Below are 16,506 nucleotides of genomic sequence, written 5' to 3'. Positions count from 1 at the left end.
GACTTGAGTGCAGCATATTGCGCATTGAACTTCTCCTCGTCCTTGATGACCCGATAGCAATGGGAGAGGTTGAAGCACTTGCCATTGTGTTGAAACTTGAATGCCTCAAAAGCTTGAAATGCCTAAAAAATGTTTCCATGCAAGCATATGGGCAAGTGATATGCAAATGAACACGCAAAGGATGAACTTGATGACACAAAAGAGGACGGCGAGCTAGCATACTATGTCCTGCATGCCGATGCCGCTCACGGGGCGGGCCTTGACGCTCTCAAGAGTGGTGCAAAACTTGTTGCACTTGTTGGATCACCCTCCACCGCTTGGATATGGAGACCCACCCGCACGTGCTTACAAATTGGTAAGGCGGAAACTTCTTGCGCTCATGAAACTCTTGGTGGACACGAATCCAAAAGGTTGAATGCTTTTGCTCGGCGCCATCTTTGGGTCTTGCCCAATGTCTCGCCAACGCTCACAAAGAAGCTTGTCCTCGGCCACCGTGTACGCCTTCGTGCGCTTGCTCTTGCGCTTCAGCTTAGGACCGGCAGCTTGGTTGGCGAGCTCGTCCTCGAACAAAGGCTCCACTTCGATGTCGCACTCGTCCTTTTCCTCTAGCCCGTAGTCTTCCGGGAACTCGTGGTCGAGGGGGAAGCCGTCCAGGTCGATGTCGACCTGATCACGCCTGAAGGCTGCCTGGTCGAGATCATAGCCAGTGGCCGGCGTGAACGCCCTGCGGCCGTCCTAGCTTTGCGTCTCGTAGGGATCGAAGGCAGCGGCCGGCGCCCCGCCCTCGAAGATGAGGTTCTGCATGTAGTCCTCATCGATGGCGGATGACATTTCCTTGAACGGGTTGCGGGCGTCTGGGAGCACCCCGGCCGGCGTCTGCCGCGCGCGTTTCCTCGCACCGCCGGATAACGAGCCACCGGCCATCGGGGTGGCATTGAGGTTGATGGGCGCGGGCAAAGGGCGTGGAAGGCGCGACCACGCTCACTTCGGGCGAGCACTCCCCGGAGAGGTGGGAGGCCTGTTGGTAGACGTGGAAGCCGGGGATCAGGTTGCAAGCCGACGCGCGGGGCGAGTCGGGCAACACCATCCGAGGAAACACCGACGAGCCGGTGTTGGCCGCGGCAACAGCGGCTTGGACGAGGCCGTGCTGGCTAGGGTTTAACCCTAGAATGTATAGCGCCTCCCCGTTGCTGCCGCGACACGGGCGTTGGTGACCTCCTGCTGCGGGGCGGCCTCATCCCTCGCGTTCACGGCATGCCTCGAGCCCTTCCTCTTGGCTGACTCGCATGCCCGTTGTTCAGGCGTCAGCGCCTTCTTTGGCTTCCTCGGGGCCGCTGCGGCCGTCTTGCACGGGGCAAGAGGCTTGCCTTTCCCGGCGGGGGCGGCGGTGCCGGACGAGGCGAGGGTGGCGAGGCCGGCGGCGGCGTCGAGGTCGATGGCGTCGTCCATGGCTGGTTGGGGCGGGAGCGAGTGCGCGCGGGGCGATAGTGTTTTTGGGGAAAATGAGTGGAAATGGTGGTGGCTGCCACCGACCGGCGGGCCCGGGGAGAGGAGTAGGCGCGCGCGTCCGTCTCGTGTCCACATCGACGTAAATCCGGCTCAAAAATGGGCCGGAAACGAGTCGCCATGCGGACGCCAAGCGGACACGCGTCCGTTTAGGTCGGCGTGTTGGGCCGCTTTTTCTGTCCGCGCTGACACAATCGGACGGATACGGACAAAATGGGGCGCCCCATTTGAGTTGCTCTCACATGTGGGGATTCATAAAATCCCTGCAGGTGTTGGTTACCCGTGGGGAAGGAAACCCCAACAACCAAACGAAGCCTTAGTGTGCCGAAATCGAAGAGTACTTGTCTACAGAACTGAACCGGTGCATCTTTTCTGCACAAGTCAAACTCACATTGCAAGATAGTGAAGAACATGGACTTTCTTTTGATTGAGCAACTATGTCGCTCAAATACAGGTTTGACCAAAAAAATATTAGTTATAGGCCTGTGTATATTTGATAGCCAATATAAGATTGCATAAACTGTGAATTATAAGGATGTGTTTCAATGACATGCTCTCTTAGTTTTTTCTGCAAATGTGCGCTCTACCAGCATGATCCACAGTGCACCAAAACCGAAGAGTACTTGGGTACAGAACTAGACCGGTGGCATGCGTTCTGTTGAAATCGCACGAGTCAGTACATTTTAGTACACACAGTGTAGTCATTAGCAGGTAGACGCGTGATGTGCTCACTTTTCCTATAAATCTCCTATATACCAGAAGTTTGTTTGACAAAACCGAAGAGTAAACCGGTGCATCTTTACCAAATGAGTAAACCGCTTTAGTCTATAAGAACTAAAGTGGTGCATCTTTTCTTACACAGGTCAAACTCACCGTCACTACTGTACGTGCGAAGCTCACCGCAGATGATGGACAGAGACATGCCGTCGGAGCAGTGGCACTCGAAGATATCGTAGGTTGTATTAATCCGGCAAAGCCCTCCACTCTCCTCGCACGCTGTGCAATCACCCTTCATCAGCCGGTGGTAGTCCATCCCGGATGCGCCCTTGTACCCAAACACCGGCATCATGGACACACTGCAGCCCCGGGCGCTCGACTCCATTTGTCGTCAGGCTTGTAATCACCAGCAAGCCATGCGAACGAGTTATTGAGCGACCTATTGGTGCAGTTCAAACTTCAAAGGCGCCCATGTAGGCGGCGGCGGCTGCGTGTGCAGGGTGATGCAGTTGTAGAGGAAGAGGAGCTCCTGGTTGGCAGCGCTGATGCAGAAGGGCGCGAGGCCGAGGCCCGAAGAAGAGTTCACACAGAGCACGACGTCGCAGGTGCTATCCAAGAGATCGAGGTTGGTGACCTGGAAGGTGCCGTTGTCTCCGTAAGAGATCTCCAGGATCTGGTACGTCCAGGGAGGCTGTGCCGTTGGCGTCGCACCTGAACTGGAAGGGGGAAGGGATACTCGATGCGAAGGCCACAGCAGGCCGCCGGCTCGCAGGACGTTGAGAACAACGAGGGTATTATGGTGTTTTGGGCACTTGTGGTGGTGCCAGAGAGGAGGATGAGCAGAAGCATGGCTGAGCAGAACATGGCAGCTGCAGAGACGTGAAACGGATTCATTTGCTTGCTCTTGCAAACTACTCCCTCCGTTCGGAATTACTTGTCTCGGAAATGGATGTATCTAAAACTAAAAGTAGATGAGAGGCGAGAATCTGTGATACTGATACTAGTCTCACGCGGCCTAACAAATAACAATTGCTGCATCCGTCCACGGCCGGCCAAAGTATCATTGTCTTTTACTTTCTGGTGACTTCAAAATCTTGATTGGTCAAATGTTTTGTGTGGAGTGCACAGATCACAAGGACTGTCCATTTCGGCACTAGCAATGACCAACGGTGACAGCTAGCTCTCGCATCTCTCATTTCTTTTCTTTTTTGAGGAATCCATATCTCAATAACCATTCTAAATGCATTCCATTCCAAATTAAGTTTTGAAGTACGCTCGAGCTTGGTTGAAACTGGGGACTTGAGGCCAGCGGCAGGCGATTTCAATCCACTAACTGTGCAAAATGCTTGCGTAAATCAACCGGTCGATTATTCAGCAGCAGATGGGGTTTTAAAAAGAGTAAATCGTCCAGCGAAACGATTGATAATCGTGCACAGGGGACTAAAGCTTGACCAAGTGTACTACCCCTCTCCAGGCTCCAGGAGAACCGGTACGATTGATAATCGAAGTTATTTCCACGTTCACGAATTTAAACTTCAGAAGGATGATGCAAACTAATTTGGATGCTTACCGGCGCATGTCGAGCCACGCAGCTTCCCGTCGCCGGGGCAGAGGCAACCGAACGCCGCGGTCGAGTTGCTGTACCGACACTGGCCGCCGCTGGCGATGCAGGTTGGGCAGTCCTCGCTGCCGGTGCCTGCCCAATCCAGGTTGAACCCGGCCTTCAGCAGCCGGCTATAGTTGGCTGCCGTCGAGACTGTCGCCTCCGACCCGAGTACCGGCAGGTACGTGTAGGTGCAGGAACCAGTGGGGATCGACGGTGGTGTGTCCCGGTCGTAGCTCCTGCGGAGGTACGCATAGATGGGTTTATCGCAGCTGGCGGTGGCGTTCACGTACTCGCGCCCACGCGGTTCTCTCCCGTTGCAGTCGAAGAGAAGGCACAAGGCCATATTGCTGGGGCTGATCCTGAACGGGGCGAGAGCTAGGCTGGACGACATGTTGAAGTCGGCGCGGCACACGCTGGTGTTGGTGCCCCCGGCGAACCTGCTGTGGGAGGCAACGAAGCTGCTGGCGTCGTAGTCGATGCTTAGGACTTGGATGGCGGAGCCTCTCATGGAAGCCGACGTGGTGTTGGCGGGGCACCAGAGCTCGAAGGCCGGGTGGCCGCAGGAGGGCTCCGGCGGGGGACGGCTGGGCGCGCCGAGCCAGAACGGGTACTTGATGGTGAAGTTCCCGCACGCCACCGGCTCACACTCGGCATGTACCCGTTGATGGAAGATGAACAGTGAGACCAAGATGGAGAGCAGTGAGGTTGGATGCATGGCAGCAGTTTGATTGAGGAGACTGACTTTGGTAATGGGGAAGGATGGCTCTAGCCAGCTCAAGAGATTGAAGGACAAACATAACGGAGAAGATAATATAAATGGTATGTTAGCCAACGACTTCTTTTGCGGAGATTAGCCGACGACTTTGACTGGTTCTGTGGGCACTTTTAATTCTCTATACCCACTAGCTAGAGAGAGCCAGCATCCAGATGTCTTGATAAATACTTCCTCCGTCCGGAAATACTTGTCACAGAAATGCATAACAATGAATGTATCTAGAATTAAAATATGTCTAGATACATCCATTCCTCCGACAAGTATTTCCGAACGGAGGGAGTAGTATTTAGTTGGTGCACTGCTCGATCGCGAACGTGTTTTGAAGTTAGTTTATTGTTATGCTTAGATTAAATGAGCTCTTGCCGTAGAAGATGCCGATCTGGGCACATTGACTGGAAGCATGGTGCGTTCTCACTGTCGGTAGAGAGTCCCATCCATTTTTTGAAGCATGTGGAGAATTGCTAGTCTTGGGTCTATTAGGTGTACTTACGGGTTCCAACTAGCAGCGTGTAGTCTAAATGTTTGAATTTGGATGTAGGAAATTTTGGAACGCAACGATGGCAAGCTGGTTGGGCACGTCGGAACGGTAGGAGATCTGATGTCTGGAGATGAATTTTGTGGACGATGTAAGCAAGGACAAATAGACGAAAGTGGGAGATAACTAGAGTGCGAAGGTTTGTAATGATTATCATAATGATGCACAGACCGGGGGTAATTCTTTTTTTTCAAAAAAAGAAAGAAAAAAGAAAAATCTAGAGTACGAAGGTGTTTTTTCAAAAAATATAAACAGTTCAGCAGAACCCAAATAAACATGCGATGGTGCGATGCGATGTGACTGCCCGCCGTGGAGTAAAGATGGACCGAGTGTGAAGGAGCTCTACCGTGGTACGTTTCTGTTCTGTATTTCTCTCTCAGCATCCCATGATAATTTTATAAATTGTTGGTATTGCAAACCATGAGCTTCATTAATTACTCGTGGTTGAGCTACGAGTAATAAGTGAGTGACATGATTGGTTGCTTTGTTCCATAAGGGAAACCCAAATAAAGGCACTGCACGTTGGAGCTTAGCTACGAACTTGTTAAAAATGATTTGAGGGGTGAGCTTACCTGCAAGGGGAGGAGGTTCATCCCATGTCAAGAGGAACCCATCGTTGATGAGCCGCTGGTAGTCCCTCGCATTCACATCGCCCAACGAAGAGCCCAACACTGGCATGACGGTAGCGTCGCAGCCCTCGTAGTCACCATAGTCATTCGTCTCATTATAGCGCCCACCGGCGCGGACAAACACTTTGCTCTCCTTCCCGCACCTCATCCTCGTCTGAACCAGCTCTCTGTCTCGACGTGCCGTGGCGACCTTCTCTGTGCAATTGTACAGGATGAGGTTCATGTTGACGGGGTCGATCCTAAACACGCGGGCCAGTTTGATGGAGGTTTTCCAGATCCGTACTTGGCAGCTGTTGGAGGCGTGCAACAATTGAAGCTTGCCTTGATCAACGACATGCAAGCTGTGCTCCTCGTAAGAGATATTGAGGATTGCAAAGCCGAACCCTACGAGTGTAGAGCTCTGTAAAGATGGAGAAGTGTTGTTATGACAAACGACCTGAAAGTCCGAGGAACCACATGATCTTCCGGTCTCCAAGTCAGTGAGCCAGAATGGGTCGGAGATGGTGAGGTTGCCGCAGCGCTTGGCCGATTTCGAGCAGCCTCCCCTTGGTTCCAGAGCCACAACGTCCACGAGCAGCAGTGGTATCCACAAGGCCCAGAAGAACCAGCAGCTCGGGGCCATAGGTATGGAAGATATGGGGAGATTACACTGAAGAACAAAGTGGTGTCCTGATCGGTTGTCATGGGTTATGTGGACATAGACAGCACGTATGAGACAATATATACCATTGTCTAAGCAAAAACGAGCATCGTTCACAAATTCACCGATTGACTAATTGGATTGGTATGGTAAGCCATGACCACCGTGTGCCCCTGATGTGACTCGAACCAGGATGCTTAGACTGGTTCTTTCCGTATCTGCTACTTCATGCTTTTGTCCGCTAGTATCTGTCTAGAAGTAGATTCTAATCTTCGTACAACCTTCACACTTGGCAGGAAACAGTATCAATACGAAAAAGCGGTCTAACCTTCAGTTCTAAAAAATAATATTAGGGTGAATTAATTGAAGCAAATTTATAGCCTTGACAGATTCTTCTAGTCCTATCCATCTTATCATGTTGCCTAGAACAAGAATTAGTTAGGCCGCCAGTCAGCCGGCCGAAATTTGGGCCGGTCACCTGTTAGCCATCTAATCAAATGTACGTGAACCGTTAGATCCTCTCCTTGCCCTGGACTGTTGTGTTCCGACCCCCCACTCACGCTCGATATTTTCCGCTTCAGCGAGCAGCGTGCCCCCTAGGTCGATGGCTCACAGTGCATCCCCTGGTTCAATGATGTCCGATCCACCGGTCGCAACACCTTCCCCATGCCTAACCGAAGGCGAGCTCGGAGCACCCCGCTGACGAGCTAACAACGTCGTCGCTAAGCCCGCCACTACCGATCAGGCTCGCTAAGTCACCTTGCAACACGTGTCTCCCCTTGTCACTGGGCCGGCGTCGTGGTTGCGGCCCTTGTCGAACCATCCCAGGACATTGTCGGTCTTCACATCTCTGCCTTGTCGACTGCAGCATCGAGCGCCTCCGTTGTAGCTCGTTGTTGTGCTTGTTCCAGCTAACCACATAGACGGTTACAACATCGGGTGCCTCCCCCCAGTTTTGCAGCTCAGTGGAGTGTTGGTTACAGCTCGCCAGGGTGCTGGTTGTAGCTCAAAACGGCCATGGTCGTAGTGTCCCTATCGCCGCTTCCAACACCGACCATCGACGCATGCAATACACACCGTTGCTGCTTGTGGCACCTGTCGCCGCCAGTTCTAGGTTCCCACCAGCATCGTTCCAGCATTTGGGCGTCGTGGATGCAGCACCTACCGCTCGTGGTCACTACGGGGAGTTCATGTCTTCGCGGGTTCCGGCATCTATCCTTCATGGTTCCAGCAAAATTCATCACCAGTTCCAACAAAAAATCTTCTTTGTTCTAATATCAATCTTTCACATATGTGTTGTGAGCATCCATGTTTTTTCAAGAAATGTTTTGGAATGTTTAAAATTTAATTTTTCAAGTTGGTAGCAAGGGGGCATGTGAATATTGGTATCACTGGATATTGGCCTTCACCTGCCTCCCGGGTCGCCCCGCACGGCGACTTCGGAGGCCCTCCGTAACCCTAGCCTAGTTCCCTCTCAGGCCATCTCCCCTGGCCGCCGCCGCCGGCGGTGGTGGCGGCGCCCGTCTCGCCGAAGGCGGAGGGCAGAGGAGGCCTGCAGTTGCGGTGCACCTGTGCGGAGATGCACGGCGACGGACGCGCGGATATGGCTGGTGGAGTTGGAAGACGAGATGCGGCGGTGCTGGCGAGGGCGGATCAGACGTGGCCGGCCTTCGGCGGCGCTCTCAGGATCCATGGCGAGCGGCGGCGGATCTGGGGCCGATCTAGGCTGACGGGCGAGTGCAGCGGTTATGATCTGGGCCCGATCTGCTGTTCCAGATGGCAGCGCGCTTGGGAGGTCGCGGGGCATCCTGTTTGGGTCCAATCTGGACCTAACGGGCGTCCTTCCCGGATCAGATTCGACCCTATACCCCGTCCATGCCAGAAGACCAACGGGTCAGCGTCGTTCCGTTTGTCTTCTCCTCTGCTGCCGGTCGCGGCGTGGGGGACCGCGGGCTCGGCTGAATAAAGGTGGTTTGGCCCTGCTGTTTTTCAACTGCCATGTCGTCGATCTGCTTCATACATGCCTCCTTGATCGAGACACCGACGAGTTCCGGTCTTCCTCTCGGTGATTCCGCTGTTTGGCACATGGTGTCACTGGATATCTAGATTGGAATCGATCCGGTCGCGCATCCCCTTACATTCGGCCAGTGAGGCATCATGAGGGAGTGACGCGAAGCTTCGGTTTCTTGAGGCGCCATGGGACATGTCTAGATATAGATTTCCATGGTATTGACAGAGGTGGAGAAGGTCTTGGTGATTGCGATCGGGGGTTTGTCATGGTGGAGAGGTGTCTTGGTTGCGATGAAGTATGGCCGCACAGGTTTTCCTGTGTGTCGGGTGTTGGTCACTTGCAGCAGCAACCTTGGAAAGAGGGGGTGGCAGCACAGGTGGACTGCATTTTTGGTGGTGCTCCTTGAGTACCGAGTCACGAATTCCAGGGTGAAAACCCAAGGTTTGGCCTTCACTGGTTGTGCCTGGCAATGGCCTTGTTGAAGGCATTATTTTGTGAACTCGGACCTTCTTCATGGTGAAAACTTAAGATCTTCGATCGGGCGACGACAACACTTGTACTTTGTTTCCTTCTTGGAGGCGTCGTTTTTGGAGAATCTCTTGTGCGGTCCGGGTGTTGTCTTCGGTGGTGGTTAGCGTATTGCTGTTGCGAATGATTCATCGTCACGACGGGGTCTTTGTTTTCAATTTCTCTCTTTTTTATTTTTTTTCTTGGTTGTGTGCATCTTTGTTGTCTTTGGACATCTTGTTGTTAGAGAGGCTGGGTGTAATTGATATCTTCGCGATATTAATATATTCTCTTTGTCGATCACAATCTAATATTAATTATTTTTTTAGAATAATATTGATTGTTTCAGTACTCGCTTAAATGGTTTTCACCCCGATCACGATCTAATACTCGTTGGTCCGATTGCAGTAACCAATTGTCACCCTTTGCAGGAAAATCAAGGCAAAGCTATCATCATCCCCGCCAGTGCCTGTGTAGCTAGAAGAAAAAAATAGAGAAAAAAGTAGTAGTAGCGCGGGGTGAGAGTGTAGCAGCAGTGTGGGGCCAGCTGTGTGGGGCCATCACTCCTGATACACAAAATTAGTAGCAACGCCAGTTCAGGGTGCGCGCTATATATATGTAAGGGCATCTTCAGCCGTCGGCCCCCCAGGGGGCGTCTAAAAGCGCCGCCTGGGGGTGAGCCGGCGCAAAAAATGGCCCTCGGGGCGAGTCGGTCCCCAGCCGTCGGCCCCCAGGTGCGTATTTTTTTAAAAAAAGGGCCGTTCGGCGAAGTTATGATAAAAAGTAGTTAAATTTCGGCTAAACATGGCAAATTTCGGTGAAATTCGCGCATTTTCATTACATTAACCTAATTAAAAAAGAAAGGGGCTGAAGTCGTCGCCGCCATCGTCGTCGTCATGGCGGACTGGCGGCGGCGCGTCGTCGTCGGCCTTCTCCTCCTTGACGAGGGCGCCCCTGCTGGACCCGGCGTCGCCATGGCGGACTGGCGGCGGCGCGTCGTCGTCGTCGTCGCTGTCGCATAGGACGACGACCCCGTCTTCATCACGGCCGCGTCGGCGCTCCTCGAAGCGGCGCAGGGCGGCGCGCTGGCGCTCCTTCACCTTCTCCCGGCGTGCCTTCTCCATCGCAATGGAGTCCTGGCGCACCCATTCTAGGGCCGCGTCGTCGTCGTCGAACTCCGCCTTCACCGGCGCCAGCCCCGGCTCCGTCTTCACCGGTGCCAGCCCCGGCTCCGTCTTTGGCTTGACAAAGCGCGGAGGAGCCGACGAGGAGGAGGCGCGCCGGCCGCCCTCGTTGATGACGATGCCGGCGCTGCGAGTGCGCCGGCCGAGCGGCGACTCCGCCGCGGGCTCGGCCTTGACGCCGAGCAGGGCCGGAGTGCCGGAGGAGTGCGATGAGGATCTGGAGGAGGAAGAGGAGGAGGAGGACCCGAACCTCCTTGGCGCCCATGGCCCGACGCGTCGGTGCTGCGCCGGGGGGTACGCCAACTGCGGGTCGTTGCCGCCCTCGAGGTACGTGAGCACGCCCTCGAGTCTGCGGCCGGGGACGCCCCACCAGAGGTGGCGCCCCTCGCTGTTCTGCCGGCCGCCGACCACTGGCGTGCCGTTGGTGGGCGCCAATCGCTATTGCTGGCGGCGCTCGAAATACGCCGCCCAGGCCGCGTGGTTGTCGGCGGCGTACTGGGGGAGGGAGAGCTGGGCGTCGGTGAGGGACACGCGCACGATCTCGACCTCCTCGGCGAAGTAGTTCGCCTTCGCCACGGTGTCGGGCAACGGGGGAATGGGCACTCCCCCGGCGCTGAGTCTCCACCCCGTTGGCCCGGCGCGCATGTCCGGCGGCGCCGGGATGTTCGCCTGGAACAGGAGCTAGGACACTTGTTCGCGGAGAGAACGGCGGCCGAAGCCGTTGGCCGCCGCCTCGTCTCCGGGGAAGCGTTCTGCCATGGCGACGGCGGGGCTGGGCGGGCTCGGGAGAGAGAGAGGGAGGGGCTGGACGGCGGCGAGGGACGGGGCTGGTGTGGGCACAGGCGAGTGGAGGCCGCCGGCTTTTATAGCCGGGCCGCGCCCATGTGTACACGTGCGAGGGAGGGGAGGCGTCGGCGCGCCATCCCGTGAACCGAGGCCGTTGGGGGAAGACGAGGCGCCGAGTCGCTGACGCAGGTGGCCCACATCTTTTTCGCGCCAAAACAGCTCGCCCCGGCGCCCCGGGCGCCCCCCAGCGCGCCGGGTTCGGGCTGGGTCCGTCGGCGCTGTTTTCGGCCCAAGCCGGCGAAAATCGGGCTCCTGGGGGTATGACTGGCCTGTTTTTTCGGCGCCGGCGCGAAAAAATCGCCTGGAAAGGCCTTCCTGAGGGCGCGGCTGGAGATGCCCTAAGTAGCTGTAGTGCTGCGTCCACCCGCACTACTACTATCTAGAAGTAGCAGTAGCCCGGGCAAGTTAGTTGTAGTGCCTAAGCAGTAGCGCGGGTCCCGACGCTACTACTAAGCCTTTACCCTACACAGCTACTAAGGTTTTCCCTAGTAGTGACCCATTGAGGGCATGTCTAGAAGATCCTGTAAAAGACCTCGGGCCCAGAAAATTCATTCCGGCATACAGGTTAGGACACTTTTGTGGCCTGAATTGGCCTTGCATATTGGCCCAGTCTGAAAATATTTTTCGACCCGCCTTCTTGATATTTCCCCTCTCTGGCACTGTATTAATGATACCAGTGGGGGGCATTTCTTCTCCTCCGCCGCTTCGATGGTCCCACTCCGGTGAGCAATTAGAGCAAAATGGAGGGACGTTTGGGTGGCCTCGGCGGTGCACCTCCTCTGGGCAGTGCGGGCCTCGGTGGTGCACCTCCTTCGGGCAGTGCCTACCTCGGCGGTGTGACGGTGTTATCGCTGCCGCCATTGGAGGACTCTGCCTCCGACGTGGAGTACTCGGACCCCGACAACTCGATCTCCTCCCTCATTGAGCCCACCGCCGCCGATGGCGCAGTCGAGCTCGCCGCAATCACCGACGAGGCCGAATTCTGCTAATTAAATTATTCAGTACCAATATAGTGTACTATTTCTGCCTGAGGCGCTTTCGAACTGCATAATGGTTTCCAGGGGCACCTGAAAACTGGTTTTGCGGGACGAGTTTTTCCGGGGTCTACTAGAGATGCTCGAAGGCATGGCCTCTAAATTTCTAACCCAATCGACACGGAAACCATTAACCTGATCTCCGTGGCTCTGTGTGCTCGTGACGTGACAAGGAAACATGATGTATTAGTCTGGTTCTTGTACGGGCTACTCAATGACAAGGAAACATGATGTTTTAGGCTGGTTCTTGTACCGGCAACTCAATGCTCTTGTCGGCTAGCTGGTTGCTAGATTCTAATCTTTGGACAAGATTCACACTTAGCAAGTAATTAACAATGTCCGATGAAAAAAAATTATCTGCGTACACTGATCGGTTATTCGGGTTGTGCATTCTAGAAACTGCGTGCAAAATTCTTTCTTGGCAGGGGAAGTCCAGTTCAAACTTAAAGTTCCCGTTAAATTATTTTGCACTGTTAGCTTTTGTTGTGTGCAACTTGGCTGAGTTAGAATAACGATACTCTCCCAGGACATAGAAACATAAAATGCGTACCATGATTAGGATCTTTCAGGGCCTACTTTTATTTATTCGAACGGTTTTTAAAATTCACAAATAAATGGGGCGAAAATTGGGGTGGGCTGATTTTTTTGAAAGCACAGATTCTCAATCATTGTTTTTTTTTTACTATAACTTCGTGCTAATCTCCACGGAGGAGGGGGTGGACATGACCATTGACTTATGATTCTGGGTTAACACAGTAATACAATCAAAATGGGTTAACCCACAGTGATGTAAAATAAAAGGCGATACAAGACTTGAAGGAGCCAAAAAAATGGGCTAATTTGAGAAGCAAGCTTACCAGTTTGCCATGTCAGCAGGAAGCCATCACCGATGAGCCGCTCGTAGTTGCTCGCGTTCGCCATGCCAGATGTGCCCATCACCGGCACGGCGGTGGCTTCACAACCCTCCATATAGGGCGTTTTTGGTTGCCTGCATCGAGCCCAACCAGGCCCGCGTGGGAAGTAAGAGGCCTGTTTGGTTGCCTGATTTTCCTGTTGGGCCTGCATCACACGCTTCTCAAAGCAGCCCAGAGCCTGGCTCGCTGGAAACCCTGGGATCGACAGTTTCTCACGAGCCAGGCTGAGTGCAGCGCGAGGTCGCATGGGCGGGAGCGAGGCGAGGGCGAGGGGGGATGGCGGGAGATGGAAATCTGGCGCGCCGTCTCGGCGTCAAATTAGCCTCATCCATGTTTCACTCGCTCACCCATAGCCACTGCCCCCTTTCTTCGCTACTGCCTCACCACCGGCGGCGGCTGCGATTTTAGATCTGCGCTATAAGCGGCGGCGGCGTTTGCGACGGATCTGATGCTCCCCTTACTGCTGGCCACCGTCTCGTCGACCTAGTCTGTGCCATGGCTCCCCCTACGCCGTCCTCGTCTCCGATGCCGATAAGCAGCACCCCCTTCCCCTTTGTTAGCTCAGTGGTTAGGCCGTTAAGCTAGGTGTAGGATCGATTTCCCACTGAACGAACCGTCGATGTCGACTAGGTTATGGACGCACGGATGAGGCTGATAATCCAGGCAGTAGCACTGATTAGTGTGATTCAGGCATGGGTCATGTTCATGCACCAGAGAGCTGTTCGTCGTGCTGGGAGACCTTTGATCTGCTATGGTCCATTGTTTCCCCAGGAACAGGAGAGGATCCAAAATCTGAACTACATCTACAGCTGCAATTACGTCGAGGCTCTGTGGATGCTTAGAATGAAAAGAGCACCATTTACCAGGCTTGTCGAGACCTTCAGGAGCAGGGGTCTGTTACCAGATAGCATCAACACCAGTGTTGAAGAGCAAGTGGCCATGTTCCTCCATGTTGTTGGCCATAACCAAAGGTTTGATATAACCCACAAGTGTAGGGGATAATTGTAGCCTCTTTCGATAAGTAAGAGTATCGAACCCAACGAGGAGCTAAAGGTAGAACAAATATTCGCTCAAGTCCTATCTGCCACTGATACGACTCTACGCACGCTTAGTGTTCGCTTTACCTAGAACAAGTATGAAACTAGAAGGACTTTGTAGGTGTGATAGGATAGGTTTGCAAGATAATAAAGAACGCGTAAATATAAACTAGGGGTTGTTTAGATAAAGAAGCAATAAAGTAAATATAGCGAGTATGGAAAAGTGGTGGTAGGAGTTACGGAATTGTCCCTAATTAATTGACTACTTTACTAGACCGATAGCAAGTTTTATGTGAGAGAGGCATAAGCTAACATACTTTCTCTTCTTGGATAATATGCACTTATAATTGGAACTCTAGCAAGAATCCGCAACTACTAAAGATCATTAAGGTAAAACCCAACCATAGTGTTAAAGCATCAAGTCCCCTTTATCCCATACACCACAACTCCCTTACTCGGGTTTATGCTTCTATCACTCAAGCAACCCACTATAAGCGAATCATGAACATATTGCAACACCCTACAGCGGGGATCCCTCACGCTTGCGCCACACGGAGGGCACAATAGGACAGCAACATAACCACAAGCAAATTAAACCAATCATAGCAATTCATCAATCACCGGTTGGACAACGAAAATCTACTCAGACATCATAGGACGACAACACATCATTGGATAACAATATGAAGCATAAAGCACCATGTTCAAGTAGAGGGTACAGCGGGTTGTGGGAGAGTGGACCGCTGAATATAGATGGGGGAAGGTGATGGAGATGTTGGTGAAGATGGCGGAGGTGTTGGTGTAGATCGCGGTGATGATAATGGCCATCGGCGGTGTTCCGGCGCCACCGAAAGCAAGGGGGAAGAGCCCCCCTTCTTCTTCTTCTTCTTCTTCTTCCTTGACCTTCTCCCTAGATGGGAGAAGGGTTTCCCCTCTGGTCCATGGTCTCCATGGCATGGGAGGGGCGAGAGCCCCTCCGAGATTGGATCTGTCTCTCTGTCTCTCTCTGTTTTTGCATTCTGGGATTCTACCCTTTCACCGCTTCTTTTATATCCGGAGATCCGTAACTCCAATTAGACTGAAACCTTCGCCAGGATTTTTTTTCCTGAAAATTAGCTTTCTTGCGCCAAAAGAATAGCAGCAACCACCCTAAGAGGGGCCCACGAGGGTCAGGGGCGCGCCCAGTATAAGTGGGCGTGGGGGCCACCCTTGTGGGCACCTCGGGCAACTTCTCGCGTTGATTCTTCGTCCCATACTTCTCAAATATTCCAAAAATAAGCTCCGTCCGTTTTTATCCCGTTTGGACTCCGTTTGATATGGGATTTCTGCGAAACATAAAACATGCAACAAACAAGAACTGGCACTGGGCACTGGATCAATATGTTAGTCCCAGAAATTGTATAAAAAGTTGCCAAAAGTATATGAAATAATGAAAGTTGAATAATATTGGCATGGAACAATCAGAAATTATAGGTATGACAGAGACGTATCAGCATGCCCAAGCTTAATTCCTGCTCGTCCTCGAGTAGGTAAATGATAAAAAAGATAATTTTTGATGTGAAATGCTACCTAGCATAATCTTGATCACATATCTAATCATGGCATGAATATTAAGACACGAGTGATTCAAAGCAATAGTCTATCATTTGACATGAAAACAATAATACTTAGGGCATCCCAACAAACAATCATGTCTTTCAAAGTATCAATGCTTCAGAACGTTATCCCTACAAAATCATATAGTCTTGTATGCTCCCTTTTCTTAACACAAGGTACCCCTCATGCCTATCCCGGTGTCAGCCAAGCAATTGTTTCATACTTTAGTATTCTCAAACTTTTTCAACTTTCACGTAATACATGAGCGTGAGGCATGGATATAGCACTATAGATGGAATAAAATATGATGGTGGGGGTTATGAGGAGAAGACAAAAAAAGAGGAAGTCTCACATCGACGCGGCTAATCAACGGGCTATGGAGGTGCCCATCAATTGATGTCAATGCGAGGAGTAGGGATTGCCATGCAACGGATGCACTAAGATCTGTAAGTGTATGAAAGCTCAAACTGAGAACTAAGTGGGTGTGCATCCAACTTGCTTGCTCATGAAGACCTAGGGCATTTGAGGAAGCCCATCGTTGGAATATACAAGCCATGTTTTATAATGAAAATTCCCACTAGTATATGAAAGTGACAATATAGGAGACTCTCTATATGAAGAACATGGTGCTACTTTGAAGCACAAGTGTGGTAAAAGGATAGTAACATTGCCCCTTTTTTGGGTGGGCTTCTTTGGCCCGCTTTTTTTTATTTAGGCTTCTTTGGCCTCTCCTTTTTTGGGGGCAATGCTCGATAATGATGATCATCACACTTAATTTACTTACAACTCAATATTACAACTAGATACTAGAACAAATATATGACTCTATATGAATGCCTCCGGCGGTGTACCGGGATGTGTAATGATCTAGCATAGCAATGGCATCAAAAAATGGACAAGCCATGAAAACATCATGCTAGCTATCTTACGATCATGCAAGGGAATACGACAATGAATGCTCAAGTCATG

At 52.3% G+C, this 16,506-nt stretch overlaps 1 protein-coding gene across 1 annotated transcript in view; it reads right to left on the bottom strand.

Annotated features, from left to right (window-relative positions):
- Positions 1–4,560, bottom strand: part of LOC119279206 — a 7,842-nt gene extending 3,282 nt beyond the window's left edge. Inside the window, exons 1-6 of the mRNA XM_037560538.1 lie at positions 3,794–4,560; positions 2,682–2,934; positions 1,787–1,878; positions 1,216–1,571; positions 986–1,147; positions 580–687 (exon numbers count right to left, since the gene is read on the bottom strand). Of these exons, the coding sequence (XP_037416435.1) occupies positions 580–687; positions 986–1,147; positions 1,216–1,571; positions 1,787–1,878; positions 2,682–2,934; positions 3,794–4,544 (1,722 nt within the window). The 5' untranslated portion in view covers positions 4,545–4,560. The remainder of the gene's footprint in view (positions 1–579; positions 688–985; positions 1,148–1,215; positions 1,572–1,786; positions 1,879–2,681; positions 2,935–3,793) is intronic.
- Positions 4,561–16,506: the final 11,946 nt, after the last annotated feature.

This window comes from Triticum dicoccoides, chromosome 3B (genome assembly GCF_002162155.2).
Source record: "Triticum dicoccoides isolate Atlit2015 ecotype Zavitan chromosome 3B, WEW_v2.0, whole genome shotgun sequence".
In the NCBI taxonomy this organism is placed as follows: domain Eukaryota; kingdom Viridiplantae; phylum Streptophyta; class Magnoliopsida; order Poales; family Poaceae; genus Triticum; species Triticum dicoccoides.
The sequence above is the reverse complement of the archived record's forward strand: the minus strand, read 5'-3'. Positions and strand labels throughout refer to the sequence as shown.